This window comes from Mobula hypostoma, chromosome 3 (assembly GCF_963921235.1).
Source record: "Mobula hypostoma chromosome 3, sMobHyp1.1, whole genome shotgun sequence".
NCBI classification, from domain to species: Eukaryota; Metazoa; Chordata; class Chondrichthyes; order Myliobatiformes; family Myliobatidae; genus Mobula; species Mobula hypostoma.
In genome coordinates, this window is record NC_086099.1 from 220,615,908 (window position 1) to 220,634,270 (window position 18,363).

The 18,363-nt window shown below is 47.2% G+C and overlaps 1 protein-coding gene across 4 annotated transcripts in view; it reads right to left on the bottom strand.

Annotated features, from left to right (window-relative positions):
- The window catches only part of LOC134344556 (pituitary adenylate cyclase-activating polypeptide type I receptor-like), a 269,718-nt gene that overhangs the window by 8,524 nt on the left and 242,831 nt on the right, over positions 1-18,363 (bottom strand). For all 4 annotated transcript variants that reach the window (XM_063044563.1, XM_063044562.1, XM_063044561.1 and 1 more), the window contains 2 exons: positions 4,339-4,468; positions 73-114 (listed from right to left, as the gene is read on the bottom strand). In XM_063044563.1, the coding sequence (XP_062900633.1) occupies positions 73-114; positions 4,339-4,468 (172 nt within the window). The remainder of the gene's footprint in view (positions 1-72; positions 115-4,338; positions 4,469-18,363) is intronic.

Sequence of the window (18,363 nt, forward strand, 5' to 3'; positions counted from 1 at the left end):
CAAAAAATACGATTTCACTTTTCTCTTTATCAGGGAGAGAGGAAGAAGGAAAAGAGAATCTAAGTAGCTTACCTCTCCATTGAGGAAACAATATAGCACAGCCACAACAAACCCCTGCAAGGAATAAACAGGCCACATAGACAATTAGTGAAGGATCAGAAAGACATTTGTATTAAACCGGGATGTCGGCCTGACCTCAGCTCCAGCCAATGGCAAGCGCTGGTGTTTAGCCCATAAGATCATGATAAAATGGTGGAGCAGACTCGATGGGCCGAATGGCCGACTTCTGCTCCTTTGTCTTATGGTCTAAGATACAGGAGCAGATTAGGCCACTTGGCCCTATTGAGTCTGTTCCATCATTCCATCATGGCTGATTTATTTTACCCCTCAACCCCATTCTCCCCATAACCTTTGATGCCCTTACTAATCAAGAACTTAGCAACCTCTGCTTTAAATTGTACCCAATGACTCCACAGCTGTCTGTGGCAATGAATTCCACAGATTCAGCACCCTCTGATTAAAGAAATTCCTCTCACTTCTGTTCTAAAGGGGTTGGCCTTCTCTTCTGAGGCTGTGCCCTCTGGTCCTAGACTCCCGTATGGTAGAAAACATCCTCTGCATGTCCATTCTGTATAAGCCTTTCAGTATTCAATACTTTTCAATGAGATTTCGCACCCCCTCCCCGATTCTTCTAAACTCCAGTGAGTACAGGCCCAGAGCCATCATAGACTCCTCATATATAATCCCTTTTCTTCTTGCAATAATTCTTGTGAACCTCCTCTGGACCCTTACCAATGCCAGCACATCCTTTCCTAGATTTGAGGCCCAAAACTACTCTCTTTTCTGGCCAGCATGCTTTTTCTCTCGGCTTATCTATTCCTCCGCCTCGGGGGGGGGGGGTCTAGACTGCCGGAATTCTGGGACTGTGGTGTGAGTTCAAGTTCTGACCAGGCAGGGAATGTAAGTCTATTCTTTTCCTGTTCTTAGAACCCCATCCTGTTCTCCAATATCCTTAAGGGAAGGAATCTGCCCTCTTTCCATGGCCTTTGTAGGCTTTTTCCCCTCAGGTTGGGCAAGATCAGACATCAACCAGGCATCAGTTGAGATCAGACATCAACCAGGCATTAGGTGAAATCAGACTTCATGCAGGCATAGATTGAGGATGAAAGGCTCAACCTCATATTGAAGGAGAATATGAGGGGTGAACTTATTTACTCAGAGAGCAGTGAGAGTGTGGAAGGAGATGCCAGCAGAAATGGTGGATGTATATCTGACTGTTATATTTAAGATAAATTTGGATAGGTATGTAGATGGGAGGATTATGGAAGGCTATGGTCTGGGTTCAGATAGATGGGACTAGGCAGACGGGCTAGCATGGCCTAGATAGGCCGAAGGCCCTGTTTCTATGCTGCAGTGCTCTATGACCCTGAACGTGACTTCATTCAGATCCTGTATGGTCAGATCTAATCAGGCCTTCAGAGACCATTAGGGGCCAACTTGGCATGGAGAATAAAGACTGACCTTCCTGGAGCCTATCTGCTCCTCCAATCCTCAGCCCTACCTCCTCCCCAACTTTACAGCCCCACTGAGGGCCTTGGGGAAGGGAGGGATCTGACCCCTGAAATGTGGAGGGGGAGGGTGCCCAGCAATGGTGGAGGCATCAGAAAAGTTACAGAAAGTCCCGGTGCGAGGTCTCATTTCTGGCAAGTTTATTCTTTCGGCGAAACGTCATCCACAATGTAGAGCAGGTCCTTGGGCTCCAGGCCCAAAGCCCTCAGAAAGTGGCCACACAAGTTGACAGGCTGGTAAAGAAGGTGCTCAGGATGCATGCCTTTTTTAGCTGAGGCACTGAATTCAAGAGTTACGTCACAGTTTCATAAAACTCTGGTTAGGCCCCATTTGGGGTACAGAATCGCATTCAGTTCTGGTTGCCCCACGATAGGAAGGATTGGAGGCTCTGGAGAGAGTGCAGGAGAGGTTTATCAGGATGCTGTCTGCATTAGAGGGTATCAGCAACAAGAAGAGTTTGGAGAACCTTGGGTTGTCTCCTCTCCTGACTGAAGGGAGACCTGACCAAAGTTTATATGGCTATGAGAAGCATAGATAGTCAGCTGGTTTCTTTTTACCAGGGTTGAAATGTCAAATAATTGAAGACATGCATTGAAGGTGAGGGAGGGAATGTTCAAAGGAGATGAAGGGGGCAAGATGTTTTTTTCACACAGACACTGGTGGGTGGGTGCCTGAAATGGGCTGCCAGAGGACCATGTTGGAGGGAAGAGTTAGATCAATCTTGGAGTAGGTTAAAAGGTCAGCACAACATTGTGGGCCAAAGGGCCTGCATTGTGCTGTGCAGTTCTATGTTCTATTCCCCTGTTTTCTTTGCAAGTACAGTCAGTGACACCGAAGTGAAGAGCAGAACTATAGCGCAGCTGGTCGAGCGGCTGCCTCATAGCACAAGACGCCCAGGTTCGATTCCGACCTCCGGCGCTGCCTGTGCAGGTCCTCCCCATGACTGCGTGGGTTTCCCTCAGGTCCTCCGGTGCCCTTTCACATGGTTAGTTTGCTGCTGTGAACAGTCAGTGCGTGGGCGAGCGGTGGAATCCAGGGGGAATGAGGGAAATGGAATTCATGTAGGATCGGTGTAAATGGGTGTCTGAGGGTTGGCACCCACCCGGCGGGCTGAAGGGCCTTCTTCCATGCTGCAAGTGGTGAGGGTCTTTGAGGAGACCTCCTCTTGTGACGAAGCCCCTCAGCCCACAATGTTGTGCCAAACCAAGTAAAGTAGTCATCAAACAGCTAACCGGACTAATCTCTCCTGCCTTTGGGAAGGCACAGAGGTGTCATGGTTAGCACAACGCTCTACAGTACCAGCCACCCAGCTTCGATTCAAGCCGCTAGCTGTAAGGAGTTTACAGGTCCTCCCCGTGACCGCACGGGCTTCCTCCCACAGTCCGAGGACGTACCGGTTGGTCATTGTAAATGACCCCATCATTGGGTTTGGGTTAAATCGGGGATCGCAGGGGTGCAGACTCGTAGGACTGGGAGGGCATATTCCGCGCTGTACCTCTACAAATAAATAAATAAATAAACACTGTCCCTATTCTTCCATTGCTCTCACATTCCTGAGCCTAACTAATAGTCTCTTAAAGATCCTTAATGTCTCTGCCTCTGCCAACACACTGGGCAGTGCATTCCAGGCACACAAAATTCTGTGTAAAAAAACTTGCACCTCCCATCTCCTGTGAAATTCCCCTCTTGCCTCAAATGCATGCCCCTTTGTATTAGACATTTCAACCCTTGGAAAAAGGTATTGTCTGTCTACCTATACCTCTCGTAATCTCATCAGTATTATTCTTTCAGGAAATAACCTCAGACTTCTCAGGAAATGAGGTGAGCACAGATGATCAAAAGCTTGGTCGAAGAACTAGACCCTTGAGGAGAAGAGTTGAGAAGGAATTCTAGAACCTCTTGCCTGGATTGGAAAGATTTGGAGAAGAATTGAAGGATTGCAAAGATAAACACTATGGAGGAGCTTGCAAAGATGGACCATAAAATAATGCCACACAGTACAGGCTCTTTGGCCCACAATGTTGTGCCAACCTTTTAACCTAAGAACATCCAACCCTTCCTTCCTACATAGATCTTTTTTCTTTCATCCACGTGCCTATCAAAAAGTCTATCACACGTCCCTCATGAATTTGCCTCTACCACCATCCCAGGCAGTGTGTTTTAAACACCCACTACGCACTGTGAAAAGAACCCACCTCTGACTTTCTTCCAAGCACCTTAAAATTATGCCTTCTCATATTAGCCATTTCAATACTGGGTAAAAATCTCTATCTATGCCTCTTATCATCTTGTACACCTTTATCAAGTTACCTCTCAACCTCCTTCCCTCTAGAGAGAAAAGCCCTAGCTTGCACATCCATTCTGCAAAAGACGTGCTCTCCAATCCAGGCAGCATTCTGTTAAGCCTTTCCTGCATCCTTTCTGAAGCTTCCACTTTCTTCCTACAATGAGGCAACCAGAACTGAACACAGTACTCGAGGTGTGATTGAACCAGGGTTTTATAGAGCTGCAACATTACCTCACGGCTCTTGAACTCAATCCCCTGGCTAATGAAGGCCAACACACCACACTCCACCTTATCAACTTGCGTAGCCACTTGGAGACATGGACCCAAGATCCTTCTGTTCCTCTACACTTCTAAGCATAGGGAGAGGCCAGGTTGTGGAGGGACGTGGATCAGGGTGCAAGCGGACTGCTGACTGGCCTGTGGGATCCGCACATTAGCTCCCCTTGTCCTGCGGCCGACTTACAGTACTCTGACCACGTTACCTGGAAGGATCCCAATCCCAGCTCAATCACCAGCCGATCCAGGGTGTTAACATCTTCCGGGTAAAAGGCAAACACCGTGTAGTGAATCCCAAACAGCGGAATGAGGAGGAGTGTGGACCGAGACAGTCTCCTGTGTGAGGTGATTGGACAAGGGTGGGTGGGGAGAAGTGCAGGAAGAAACAGAAACAGTGTCCATTAGAATTCAAGACTCGCATGTCAAGTTCAAAATGATCTTGTTAACATCTACAGAACAAGCCGGAAGAAACTAATATTTCAATTCCTGTCATGTTTGTAGCTTAGATTCCTGTGAAAGACTTCTCCAAACAAAAGGTGCTTATTATGGAATCATGTTTTGACAAACTTGTATGGATACACAGTGGAGAGTCTCCTGACTAGTTGCATCATGTTCTTGTACGGAAACATCAATGCCCAGGAATGGAAATGCCTACAGTAAGTGGTGGGGACAGTCCAGTCCATCACGGGAAAAGGCCTCCCCATCACTGAGCACATCCAAAAGGAGCACTGTTGCAGGAAAGCAGCATCCATCATCAAGGACCCCCACCACCCAGGCCAGGCTCACTTCTCACTGCTGCCATTGGGAAAGAAGTACGGGAGCTTCAAGTCCCGCACCACCAGGCTCCTGAACCAGAGGAGATAACTTCACCCACCTCAACTCTGAACTGATTCCACAACCTACAGACTCACTTTCTTGGACTCAGTTCTCAGTATTATTTATCTTTACTTTTGTGTATTTGGACAGTTTGTCTTCTTTTGCGCATTGGCCGTTTGTCAGTCTTTCAGTTTTGCTGCAGTTGGTGAAAGGCAAGTGTGGTCAGGTCACAGGAGAGCCTTGCATTCCGCACTACAAATAGCAGTGACAAAGAGATAAGTTGTGATGCTTCTGAGACCATAAAATTATAAGATACGGGAGGAGAATTCAGCCATTCAGTCATCGAGTCTGCCCCACTATTCAATCATGATGACTATTTTTCTTCAACCCCATTCTCTCTTCTTCTCCTCGTAACAATTAATCCCCTTAATGATCAAGAACCCATCAAGCTCTGTCTTAAATACATCCTAAGATTTGGCCTCCACAGCCGTCTGTGGCAATGAATTTGACAGACTGACACCAAACTAAGTGGGAAGAGTGAGCCATAAGCAAAAAGAAACAGAGAATGAGCAGCAGGTAAAGTCGGAAAGAGAATCAGGTTTAATCTCACTGACATGTCGTGAAATTTGCTGTTTTGTGGCAGCAGTACAGTGCAACACATAATATACATATACCAATTAAAGAGGCCAAAATTAGTGAGGTAGTGTTCATGGGTTCGTTAGCTATTCAGAAGTCTGATGGCAGAGGGGAAGAAGCTGTTCCTAAAACATTGAGTGTGGGTCTTCAGGCTCCTGTACCTCCTCCCTAATGGTAGTAATAAGAAGAGGGTTTCCCTCATTGACCTGTTCCTCTCCACCACCGCCCTCCTCCGTTTGGCGGAACTGGTCCCCACCCTCAACCGATTCTCTTTCGACTCCACCCTCTTTCTACAAACTCGTGGTGTAGCCACGGGCACGCGTGTAGGCCCTAGTTATGCCTGCCTTTTTGTTGGCTATGTAGAACAGTTCATGTTTCAAGCCTTCCCTGGAATGTTCCCCAACTCTTTCCACGCTACATCGATGACTGCATTGGTGCTGCTTCATGCAAACCATTCTGAGCTCATCAATTTCATCAACTGTGCCTGTAATTTCCACCCTTAGACTCACCTGGTCCATTTCTGACACCTCTCTCCCCTTTCATGATTTCTCTGCCTCTAACTCTGGAGCCAAACATCCTTTATAAATGCACCAGTTCCTATGGTTATCGTGACTATACCTCTTCCCACTCTGCCTCCTGTAAAAGTGTCATTCCCTTTTCCCGATTCCTTCGCCTCTTCCGCATCTGTTCCCAGGATGAGGCCTTCCTTTCCTTCTTCAAAAAATGAGGCTTTCCTTGCTCCACCATTGATGTTGCCCTCACCTGCATCTCCTCCATTTCCTGGACATCTGCGCTCACCCCGTCTTCCCATCACCTTAACAGTGATAGAGTTCCTTTTGTCCTCACCTACCACCCCATGAGCCTCTGCATCCAACATATCACTCTCTGCAACGTCCACCATCTCCAAAGGGATCCTACCACCAAACACATCTTTATTTACCACCCCACCCCCACTCTCTGCGGGGTCATTTGTCCCTCCACACTTATCTTCCTCCTGCTACTTATCCCTTCAAGCACCTGAAGGCTGACACCTGCATATTCACCCCCTCCCTCACCTCCATTCAGCGCCCCACAAAGTCCTTCGAGGTGGGGGAAACACTTCTATCCAATCCAGTGCTCTTGATGTGGCCTCCTCTACATTGGTGAGACTTGACATAGATTGAGGGGCGGCTTTGTCAAGCACCTCCACCCCATTTGCAAAAAAAAAATGCATTTCCTGGTAGCCAACCATTTTATTTTCTATCCCCATTCCATTTCCGCCATGTTGGGCAATGGCATCCTCTTCTCCCACGATGAGGCAACTTTCAGCTTGGAGGAGCAACACCTCATATTCCATCGGGGTAGCCTGCAGCCTGATGGCATGAACATTGATTTCTCCAGTTAGTGGTAATTTTTCCCCCTCATCCTTTCTTCTTCAATTCCCCAGCTTCATAAGGTGAAGAGTCCGTCTTGGGGACCATTCAATAGTCTTATAGCAGTGGGGCAGAAGCTGTCCTTGGACTTTGAGCTATGTGTTTCAGGTGTTTGCATCTTCTGTCCGATGGGAGACGGGAGAAGAGAGAATGTCCGGGTGAGTGGGGTCTTTGATTATGTTGGCTGCTCTACTGAGGCAGTGAGAGGTGTCGACAGCGTCCACGGGGGAGAAGCTGGTTTCCGTGGTGTGCCGAGCCAGAGTTTGCTCTGGGAGGCAGGAAAAGAGAGAATGTCTGGGGCGGGAAGGTTTTTGATTATGTTGGTGGTCTAAACTCCTGGTTAAGATTTTTACTGCTATGCTGTAGGTATTTCATTTTAGCAGCTCTGTTAAAGCAGTGTGATCTGCTTTTAGACTATTTCAGTTTTGGCTAAAAGATAAGGGGCTATGATATTCTACTTAGGATTGCTGTGCCAGCCAGTCAGTGTGGTGGAATTGGGAGAAGGTTCTACGGACAGCTGGGCGGAGGGAGGTTTGTGACAGACGGTGTGTTTCGCGGGGCTTTTTTTTTTGGCGGGAGCTGCGGAGGGGACGGGAAGGAAGATTGCCGAGGACGCTGTGGGAAGGAACGTCCCTGTTGTAGAACGTGCTTTGTGCTCGTGAATGGCTCCAAGGAGGAGGGGTCAATACTCCCAAGAGAGAGCCTACTTCAAGGTGGATTTCGAGCCACGTTCGGAAGGTGGTTAGTACTTTTGCGCAGACTGTGGGTCCAGCGCACGAGTAAAAAGATAACTTCAAGATGTACTCTAACTTTATGTGCACGTTTGGACTGGGTTAACTGTAATGGGCACTTTATATTTTTCCTTTTTGTTTCCTACTAACTGTTTGATAAAGCTGAAATTTGTAAGTATACTTTCTTCATAATTTTATGCAGCGCATGATCTGTTATTTCTTGCTGACCAACAATTGTGTATGAGCAGTATTTATGCGGCATTCACTCAAATTGAAGATCTTTATTGAAAACATCAGGACGTTCCTGTTTGTTTGGACCCCAAATCACCCCGACCCTAGAACGCCTATTGTTTATGGAAGGTGGCCTTTTCGCTGCGGAGTCCTGTGGCCGTTAGCAGAGTGGCAATGAGCCGAATTTTCATATGAGCCCGAAGAGGGGACAACAGTGGCCTCAATGAGGCAGTGAGAAGTATTAAGAAAAGGCAGTGAGAAATATAGACAGGTCAGTCCGAGTATATCTTGATAAGTATTGGCAGTTCCCTGTGGAATTCCCAGAGTTTGTTTCCATAGCTGTCAGGAAGGTTGGGATGTCCATGTGGGTGTGGATACAGAACACCAGGCTTTATCAGAGGTTACCAGACTGTGATCCCCCGGGCGCTCCGACCCCGGACTCGTCCAAGGGATATTGCCAACTTTCGGGAATGGAACCCGCATCTTCGCCCTCCTGGAACCGGATGCCAGCAGCCACACTATTGCGGTGCAGACATACGCCGGTACGGGAGAGAGGTCATTCACGTTTAACCATAACACCATGAAATATAGAAGCAGAATTCGGCCATTAGGCCCAGCAAGTCTGCTCTGCCATTCAATAATGGCTGATTTATTGTGCCTCTCACCCCATTCTCGTGTCTTCTCCCCATAACCTTAATAATCACAAACCTATAACCCCTTCGCTTTAAATATACCCAGTGACTTACCTCCACAGAGATCTGTGGCAATGAATTCCACAGATTCACCACTTCTGACTGAAGGCACCTTCTATAATGAGGCTGTGCCCTCTGGTCCTTGGCTCCCCCACTACAGGAAACATCTTCTCCACATCCACTTTCAAATATTTCAATATTCGGTAGGTTTTAATGAGACTTTCCCTTGTTCTTCTGAACGCCAGTGAGTACAGGCCCAGAGCAATTGAAGGCGCCTCATACGTTAACCCTTTGATTCCTGGGACCATTTTTTGTGACTATCCTCTGGACCCTCCCCAATGTCGGCACATCATTTCTTGGATAAGGAGCCCAAACCACTCACAGGAAGCCTCAGTTTTATAAAACAATTGCATCAATAACTGCCTCTCCAATGTTAAGTGTTTTTTTAAGATGTTAACAGCACTCTTAGAAGTGCCTTTTCAAATTCATAAATAAAATAGACATTTATAGGAACACACAAATGCTAGAGGAACTCAGCAGGCTAGGCAGAATCTCTGGAAAGGAATAAACAGTCAACGTTTCCAGTCATGGCCCTTCAACAGGATCTGAAAACTGTTCCCCTCCATAGATGCTGCCTGACCTGCTGAGTTCCTCCAGCCTTTTGTGTATGTTACTCTGGATTTCCAGCACCTGCAGAATCTCCTGTTCATGACATTCACGGGAAATTGGCTCGCTTCACTGCTGTCTTTTGACACTTAAAGGTTTGAGGATCTGAGTTACAGGGAAAGGTTGAATAAGTTAGGACTTTATCACTTGGAGTGAAGGAGGATGAGGAGAGATTTGAGAGAGGTGTACACAATTACGAGGGGTATGGATAGGGTAAATGCAAGCAGGCTTTTTCCACTGAGGTTGGGTAAACTAGAACTAGAGGTCATTGGTTAAGAAAGAAGGGTAAAATGTAAGGGGGAACTTCATCATTCAGAGGTGAGAGTGTGGAATGAGCTGCCAGCAGAAGAGGTGGATTTCAGCATTTGAGAGAAGTTTGGATAAGTACATGGATGGGAAGGGTATGGAGGGTTGCGGTCCAGGTGTGGGTCGACGGGACAAAGCAAAAGCACAGTTCGTCATGGACTAAATGGGTCAAAGGGCCCATTTCTCTGCTCTAGTGCTCCATGAATATAGAGTAGATATTCACAGGAACCTGCTTCTTCTGACAGCTGGTTCAGCTTTGGTTACTTTGCCAGCTGTCAAGCGTTTCAGTGGGTGACTCTAGATAAGGCCATGGTCCACGACGTTAGATCTAGCTGCATGAGTTTGGGTAGACCAGGGTCTCACTTCCCAGCCTGGGGCTGGTTTTGTGGGTGCGGATGGTGATTGAAGCTCAGGGTAAGGTACTGTTGAAACCAGTGGGGTCAGGTGTGGTGCTTGCTAGCCATGGAAGAAAAGCTGCTGGCCGATATCTTGTAAATTGTGGCAAAAACAAAGTGTTAGCATTTAAAGAGAAGTGGGTGCCTTGTGCAGGAAGGACGGATTACCATACTGCTGGGTGCCTTGTGGAGAAATGACAAGTTATCATACTGTTATAGTAACCATTAGGAAGGCAATAGGCCATAAGGTAGAGGAGCAGAATCGACCACTCAGCCCATCGAGTCTGTTCCACCATTCATTCTAGACTGATCTTTTTCTCTGAACACCATTCTCCCGCCTTCTCCCTTAACCCGCCCTTACCGATCAAGATCCTATCAATCCCTGCCTTAAATACACCTAATGACTTGGCCTCCACATCCGTCTGTTGCAACAGATTCTACAGATTCATCACTCCCTGGCTGAAGGAACTCCTCGCCACCTCTGTTCTAAAGGAATGTCCCTTTTTCCCGAGGCCATACCCACAGATCCTAGACTGCCCCATCAACGGAAATATCCTCTCCTTAGGCATCCGGTAATTTCAGTTTTTGATTGGTACAGGAAAGGTGGAGTTCACAAGGACTGAGAGCAGTACCACCTCTGTGAGAACACCTCAGACAGGACACACAGAGACTTGACCTCGTTAAACCTGCAAGTCATCCTTGCTTTAGAGGCAGTTCCGAAAACCGATTACAGGGCTGATTAGGAAGTTGAGAGGGTTCTCCTTCGATGAAAGATGGGAATGGGGCAGGAGGTAGTGATGTCCTTTGGATTTAAAATGAGAAGCGACGTCATTGAAGTAGATAAGGGTCTTAGGAACTGCATCTACACATGTCTCTCACAGACGCGCATCACAGAACATGCTGCATCACTGCGTGGGATGGAAGCTGCACTGGGGCGAACAGGAAGACTCCACAATAGTGAGTTAAAACTGCCCAACGCATCACCGGGAAGAGGGGGGACGGAGTGTGAATATGCGCCAGCCTACATTAGAGAATTGGCAGCGGAGGGAGTCAGCAGTTTTAAACTTCTGGGCATCAACATATCGGACAACCTGGCCTGAGCTCAGCACATGAAAGCAATCATAAGGAAAGCACACCTGTGTCCTTTCTTTCTTAGGAGATTAAGGAGGTCCGGTTAGCCACCAAACACCCTTACAAACTTCCACTGAAGTGCTGTTGGAAGTATCCTGACTGGCTGTACCATGGTCTGGTACGGCATTTCGAACGCACTGGAGCGTAAGGAGCCGCAGGCAGCAGTGGACTCTGCCCCGTACGTCATGAGCACATCTCTCCCCACCATCAGGGGGCGCTGCCTCAAGAAGGCAACATCCATCATCAGAGATCTCCAGTTTCTGGGCCATCTCGCCGCTACCATCGGGCAGGGGGTACAGAAACCCGAAGTCCTACACCACCAGATCCAAGAACAGCTACTTCCCTTCCATCATTTGGTTCTTGAACAACCCTGATCTCTATGGTTTGGCGACAAAATGAATCACTCCGCACTAAAATGGATTCCATTCTTTGTGTTTCTGTTATTTCTTGCAAAAATTGTGTATAATAATTCCATGTCCCATTCCCATTCTGATACGTCTATCCACGGCCTCCTCTACTGTAAAGACGAAGCCACACTCAGGTTGGAGGAACAACACCTTATATTCCGTCTGGGTAGCCTCCAACCTGATGGCATGAACATCGACTTCTCTAACTTCCGCTAATGCCCCACCTCCCCCTCGTACCCCATTCGTTATTTATTGATTTATATACACACATTCTTTCTCTCTCTCTCCTTTTTCTCCCTCTGTCCCTCTGACTATACCCCTTGCCCATCCTCTGGGTCCCCCCCGCTCCTTGTCTTTCTTCCCGGACCTCCTGTCCCATGATCCTCTCGTATCCCCTTTGCCAATCACCTGTCCAGCTCTCGGCTCTATCCCTCTCCCTCCTGTCTTCTCCTATCATTTCGGATCTCCCCCTCCCCCCCCACTTTCAAATCTCTTACTAACTCTTCTTTCAGTTAGTCCTGACGAAGGGTCTCGGCCTGAAACATCGACTGTACCTCTTCCTAGAGATGCTGCCTGGCCTGCTGCGTTCACCAGCAACTTTTATGTGTGTTGCCTATAATTTATATTTACTTGTTTTTCTTGTAAATGCTGCTTCTCTGATGCTCTGTGCTTGTGAGGCTGCTGCAAGTAAGTTTTTCACTGCAGCTCTGCAGGCGTGGGCTTGTGTACTTGACAATAAACTTGACTTTGACATCCCAGGAACCGGCTCGGTGAATCTTCTTCACACTGCCTCCAAAATCAATATATTCGCTCTTCAGGAAGGAGATGAACCCTGTTGGCAGTACTCTGGGCATGGTCCCAACAATGCTCTGTGTATTCAAATGAGTCATTCTCACTCTTATCAGAATCAGAATCAGGTCTGTGTTGTGAAATTTGTTAACTTAGCAGCAGCAATACAAAGCAATACAAGGATCATATAGAAAGAAAGAAAAATAATAAATAAATCAATTATAAGTAAGTCAATAAGTAAGCCTTCGGGCTTCTGTACCTCCTTCTGTAACAATGAGAAACGGGCATGTCCTGGGTGATGGAGGTCCTTGATAATGGGCATCACCTTTTTGAGGCATCGCTCCTTCAAGATGTCTTGGATACTAAGGAAGCTAGTTCCCATGATGGTGTCATGGTCCGGTCCGTGGACTCAGGACTCCGGGTCTTCCAGCCGTCCCTCGTTTGATTGAGTTAGGCATGGGCACCTGATTCCCATGTTGGGGCTTTCAATATAAGTAGCCTTGGGGTTGAGTGTGGGCTGCTGTTTTGTCTTGTCAGTTCCCCTGGGAGTAACCTGCTGGAGGAAGACTAAAGTGGCCACTTGTTATCTTTAGGCTGTGTTGGAGAATGATTGCTTCATGGAGCCTTGCTGTTGGTAGTTGGAGCTGTCTTTGTGGTATGGATTTGGCTGATTCCTGGGCCAGCTGAGTGGCTGCCAGCCACTCTGAGCTAGCTAGGGATCCAGCTGTTTCTGTAGCTAGCTGAGGTTGCTGGCTGAACTGAGACTTGGAGCTACCCTAGAGCAGAGATGGAACTGTCTGTTGTTCTTTGGTGTTTGTCTCCTCTTGTCCTTGCCTCAGTGGGGTAAGTCAGGCTGTTTTGCTGTTGCCCTGCAGGGGGATCTGTCTTGTCCTTGCCTCTGTTGGGTAAGTCCAGCTGTTCTGCTGTTACCTGACAGAGTGACCTGTCTCACCTTGGTGTGGACATGAAGCTGAGTCCTGGCTTGTCTTAGGATAAGTCCTGGCTCTATGTCTATGTTCTGTCCTGTCTCATGTTAGTGTCACGTTAAAGATGAGTCCTGGCTTGTCAAAGGATAAATCCCGGCTCTATGTTGATGTTCGGTTCCCAGTCTTTCTGAGCTCCGGGATCCCTAGCCTCGACGGTCCTGCGGCCCAGCTCCGGGAACCATGTCATGTCCTTACCTGGTTCTGGGGTCCGAGCCTGAGGCAAGACCCAGGTTCTGGGTCCTTGTCCAGTCTCAGGCTTGGACTCCAAGCCTTGTCTCCTAGTCCATGGTTTCTAGTCCTGGTCCTGCTTTCCCTTGCCCAAGTCTGCGTTCTTGTCCCTGCTCCTTGCCTGTATCCTGTCACGTCCCTACTCAAGTCCTGTTCCTTGCACTTCAGTGTCTGTCTCGCATTTGGGTCTGTTCCCAGCACCCCATTGTGACAGATGGAGCTGATTAATTTTATAACTTTCTGCAGCCTCTTTCAGTCCTGTGCAGTAGTGCCTCCCTCCCCATTTCCCCCCCCCCCATACCAGACGGTGATGCAGACTATCAGGATGCTCTCTATGGGGCATCTGTAGAAGTTTGAGTGTTTTAGGTGACGAACCAAATCTCCTCAAACTCCTAATGAAATATAGCACTGTCCTGCCCTCTTTATAGCTGCATCGATATGTTGGGACCAGGGTAGATCCTTAGAGATCTGACACCCAGGAACTTGAAATTGATCACTCTCTCCACTTCTGATCCCTCTAGGAGGATTGGTATGTGTTCCCTCATCCTGCCATTCCTGAAGTCCACAATCAGCTCTTTCGTCTTACTGACACTGAGTGCCAGGTTGTTGCTGTGACACTACTCAACTATTTGGTATATCTTGCTCCTGTATGTCCTCTCTTCACCACCTGAGATTCTACCAACAATGGTTGTATCAACAGTAAACTTATAGATGGTATTTGAGCTATACTGAGCCACACAGTCATGGGTATACAGAGAGTAGAGCATTGGGCCCCCAAGGTGCGCCAGAGTTGATTGTCAGCGAGAAGGAGATGTTATCACCAATCCTCACAGACTGTGGTCTTCCAGTTAGGAAGTCGAGGATCCAATTGCAGAGGGAGGTACAAGAAACTGCAGATGTTGGAACCTGAAGCAAAACACAAAGTGCAGGGGAACTCTACAAGTCGAGCAGCATTCGTGGATGATTGTGGGCGGAAGATCGACAGTCCATTTCCATGCATAGGTGCCTACCTGACCTGCTGAGCTCCAGTGTGTAGCTCCTTAACAGAACAAAGAACACAGAACATTAAAGCACAGTAATGCCCACAAAGTTGTGTGGACCATTTAAACTGCTCTAAAATCAATCTAGCCATTTCCTCCCACGCAGCTCTCCGTTTTCCTATTGTCCATGTGCTGAGATAAAACTTTCCTAAATGGCTCAGTGCAGGGGTTCCCTGGGTTAATGGTAGGGACAAGACAAAGGCTGGGAACCCCCGCACTAATGGATCAGCCACTACCAGCACCCCTGGCAGTGCGTTCTAGGCACCCACTACTCTGAGAGACAGAGACAAAAAAACCTTCCTCTGACATCTGCCATTCACCTTAAAATTATGTCCCCTTATATTAGTGATTCTCTGGCTGTCCATTCTATCTATATGCCTCTTGTACACCTCTAAGTAACCTCTTATCCAATCTTCCATCCTTGGACTCACTTTACACCGCACATTGTCGGAGCAGTGCTGCCAGGATAATCAAAGACACGACCCACCCAGCCAACACACTTTTCATCCCTCTTTCCCCCTGGGAGAAGGTTCAGGAGCTTGAAGACTCATACGGCCAGATTTGAGAACAGCTTCTTTCCAACTGTGATAAGACTGCTGAACGGTTCCTGACCCGGATCTGGGCTGTACCCTCCAAATATCTGGACCTGCCTCTCAGTTTTTTTGCACTACCTTACTTTCCACCTTTCTATTTTTCTATTTATGATTCATAATTTAAATTTTTAATATTTACTATTGATTTGTAATCCAGGGAGTGGGAAGTGCAGAATAAAATATCGCTATGATGATTGTACGTTTTAGTATCAATTGTTTGGCGACTATAAAGTATCCTCCCTTGCTCCAATGAGGAAAAACCCTAGCTCACTCAAACTATCGTGATAAGACATGCTCTGTAATCCAGGCAGTATCCTGATGAATCTCCTCTGTCCCCTTCCACATCCTTCCGATGATGAAGAGACCAGAACTGAACACAATATTCCAAGTGTGATCTAACCAAGGTTTTAAAGAGCTGCAACAGTATCTCATGGCTCTTGAACTCAACTAATGAAGGCCAACACACCATACACCTTTTGGACAAGCTTATCAACTTGATTAGGTTATTGATTAATATCATCATCATCATTACATGCCATGGGCGATCATGATCTTTCCATGACCACGATTGTTCTTGGAAAATGTTTCTGCAGAAGTGGTTTGCCATTGCCTTCTTCTGGACAGTGTCTTTACAAGATGGGTGACCCCAGCCATTATCAATACTCTTCAGAGATTGTTTGCCTGGCGTCAGTGGTTTCATAACCAGCACTTGTGATCTGCACTGGCTGCTTGTACGACCGTCCACCACCTGCTCCCACGGCTTCATGTGACCCTAATCGGGAAGGGTGGGGATAAGCAGCTGCTACACCTTGCCCAAGGGTGACCTGCAGGCTAGCGGAGAGAAAGAGCACCTTACACCTCCTTTGGCAGAGACGTGCATCCACCCCGACACCCTGTGCCTAACCCTAATGATGTACATACAGTCCTAGAATTTATAAAGAGCCGTGGCTCACAAAATCTGTCAATTGTTACTAATATATAGTGCTTAATATATTAGCAAGAATTTATGGCTTTTGTGAGCCAGGCTCTTTATAAATCCTAGGACTGTATGTACATTTCTAGCCAACCTCAGAGATCCCCTGTACCCCCCCAAGTTTCCTCCTTGAGATTGGACAACGTGCCTTGCCTTAGACATCAAGACCTCAATGTAAGCATAAAGGAGCAGCTGATCAGTGATTACAGGAGAGCTGGGCTGGGGGGACGGGGGTTAGCTCAAGAGTGGTGACAACGTCAAGTTCCTGGGGCTGAACTTCACCAAACTCCTGGTCCTGATCTAACCACATGGATAAGAAAGCTCACCGGTGCCTAAGCCCTCATAGGCTGAGGAAATCTGGCATATCCCCTCTGACCCTCTCCAATTTTTATTGATGCACCACAGATGGAATTCTATCTGAATGCATCATGGCTTGGTACCGCAGAGAGTTGCGGACACAGCTCAGCACATCACGGAAAGAAGCCTCCCCTCCATGGACTCTGCCTACACTTCCCACTGCCTCAGTAAAGCAGCCAGTGTAATCAATGACCCCACCCACCACAGACATTCTCTTTTTTTCCCTCTCCCATTGGGCAGAAAATACAAAATCCAGAAAGCACGTACCACTAGGCTCAAAGACAACTTCTATGCTGCTGTTATCAAACAACCAAATATATGATATGATGGGTTCTTGACTTCAAAATAGACGGTATCTCAATTTGCCTATCACCACAATAGGTCTATGGCGGACATGATCTCATTGGCTCTCCATGCGGCCTTGGATCACCTGGACAATGCAAATACCTATGTCAGGATGCTGTTCATTGATGACAGTTCAGCGTTTAACACAATCATTCCTACAGGACTGATCGAAAAGCTACAAAACCTGGGCCTCGCTACCTCCCTCTGCAACTGGATCCTCGACTTCCGAACCGGAAGACCACAATCTGCAGCTTGATGATAACGTCTCCTCCTCGCTGACGATCAACACTGGTGCACCTCAGGGGTGTGTGCTTAGCCCACTGCTCTACTCTCTATACCCATGACTGTATGGTTAGGCACAACTCAAATGCCATCTCTAAATTTGCTGATGATACAACCATTGTTTGCAGAATCACAGATGGAGACGAGAAGGCGTACAAGAGTGAGATATACCAGCTAGTGGAGAGGTGCTGCAGCAACAACCTGGCACTCAACGTCAGTAAGACCAAAGAACTGATTGTGGACTTCAGGGAGGGCAAGATGAGGGAACGCACACTGATCCTCATTGAGGGATCAGAAGTGGAGAGAGTGAGTAATTTCAAGGTTCTGGCTGTTCATATCTCTGAGGACCCTATCTGGAACCAACATATCGATGTAGCTATAAAGAAGGCAAGTCTGTGGCTGTATTGTATGAGGAGTTTGAGGAGATTTGATATGTCACCTAAAACACTTGCAAATTTCTACAGATATACCACCGGGAGCATCCTTACTGGCTGCATCACCGTCTGGAATAGGGGTGGGGTGGGGTGCTACTGTACAGGATCGAAATCAGCTGCACAGATTGTCAAATTGGTCAGCTCCATCCTGGGCACTAGTCACTGTGTATCCAAGACATCTTCACAGATCGGTGACCATAATTAAGGATCCCCATGACCCAGGACATGCCTCTTCTCATTGTTACCGTCACGGAGGAGGCACAGAAGCCTGAAGGCACACTCTCAGTGATTCAGGGACAGTTTCTTCCCTTCTGCCATCCGATTCCTAAATGGACATTGAACCCTTGAATACTACCTCACTTTTATTGTTTCTGTTTTTACACTATTTATTTAATTTACCTATTTAATATACACATTAAGAAAAAGACAGAATGTATAGTGATATCCAAAAAGAAGGAGAATCCTATCTGCAGGCTGAGGATAAACGGGGAAGACATAAAACAAGTACAGAACTTTTCTACTTAGGAAGCTGGGTGACATCAGATGGCAGGTGCGACATGGACATCAAAAGAAGAATAGGGATGGCAAAAGATACCTTTACGAGAGTGAAGAGTATACTGACCAACACTAAACTAGGCATGACAACCTGCCTCAGAGTACTGAAATGTTATGTTTATCCAGTTATGTTATATGGCTCAGAATGTTGGACAATATCTAGTAACATGAGGAAATGAATTGAAGCAGCAGAGATATGGTTTTTGAGGAGGATGCAAAGAATATC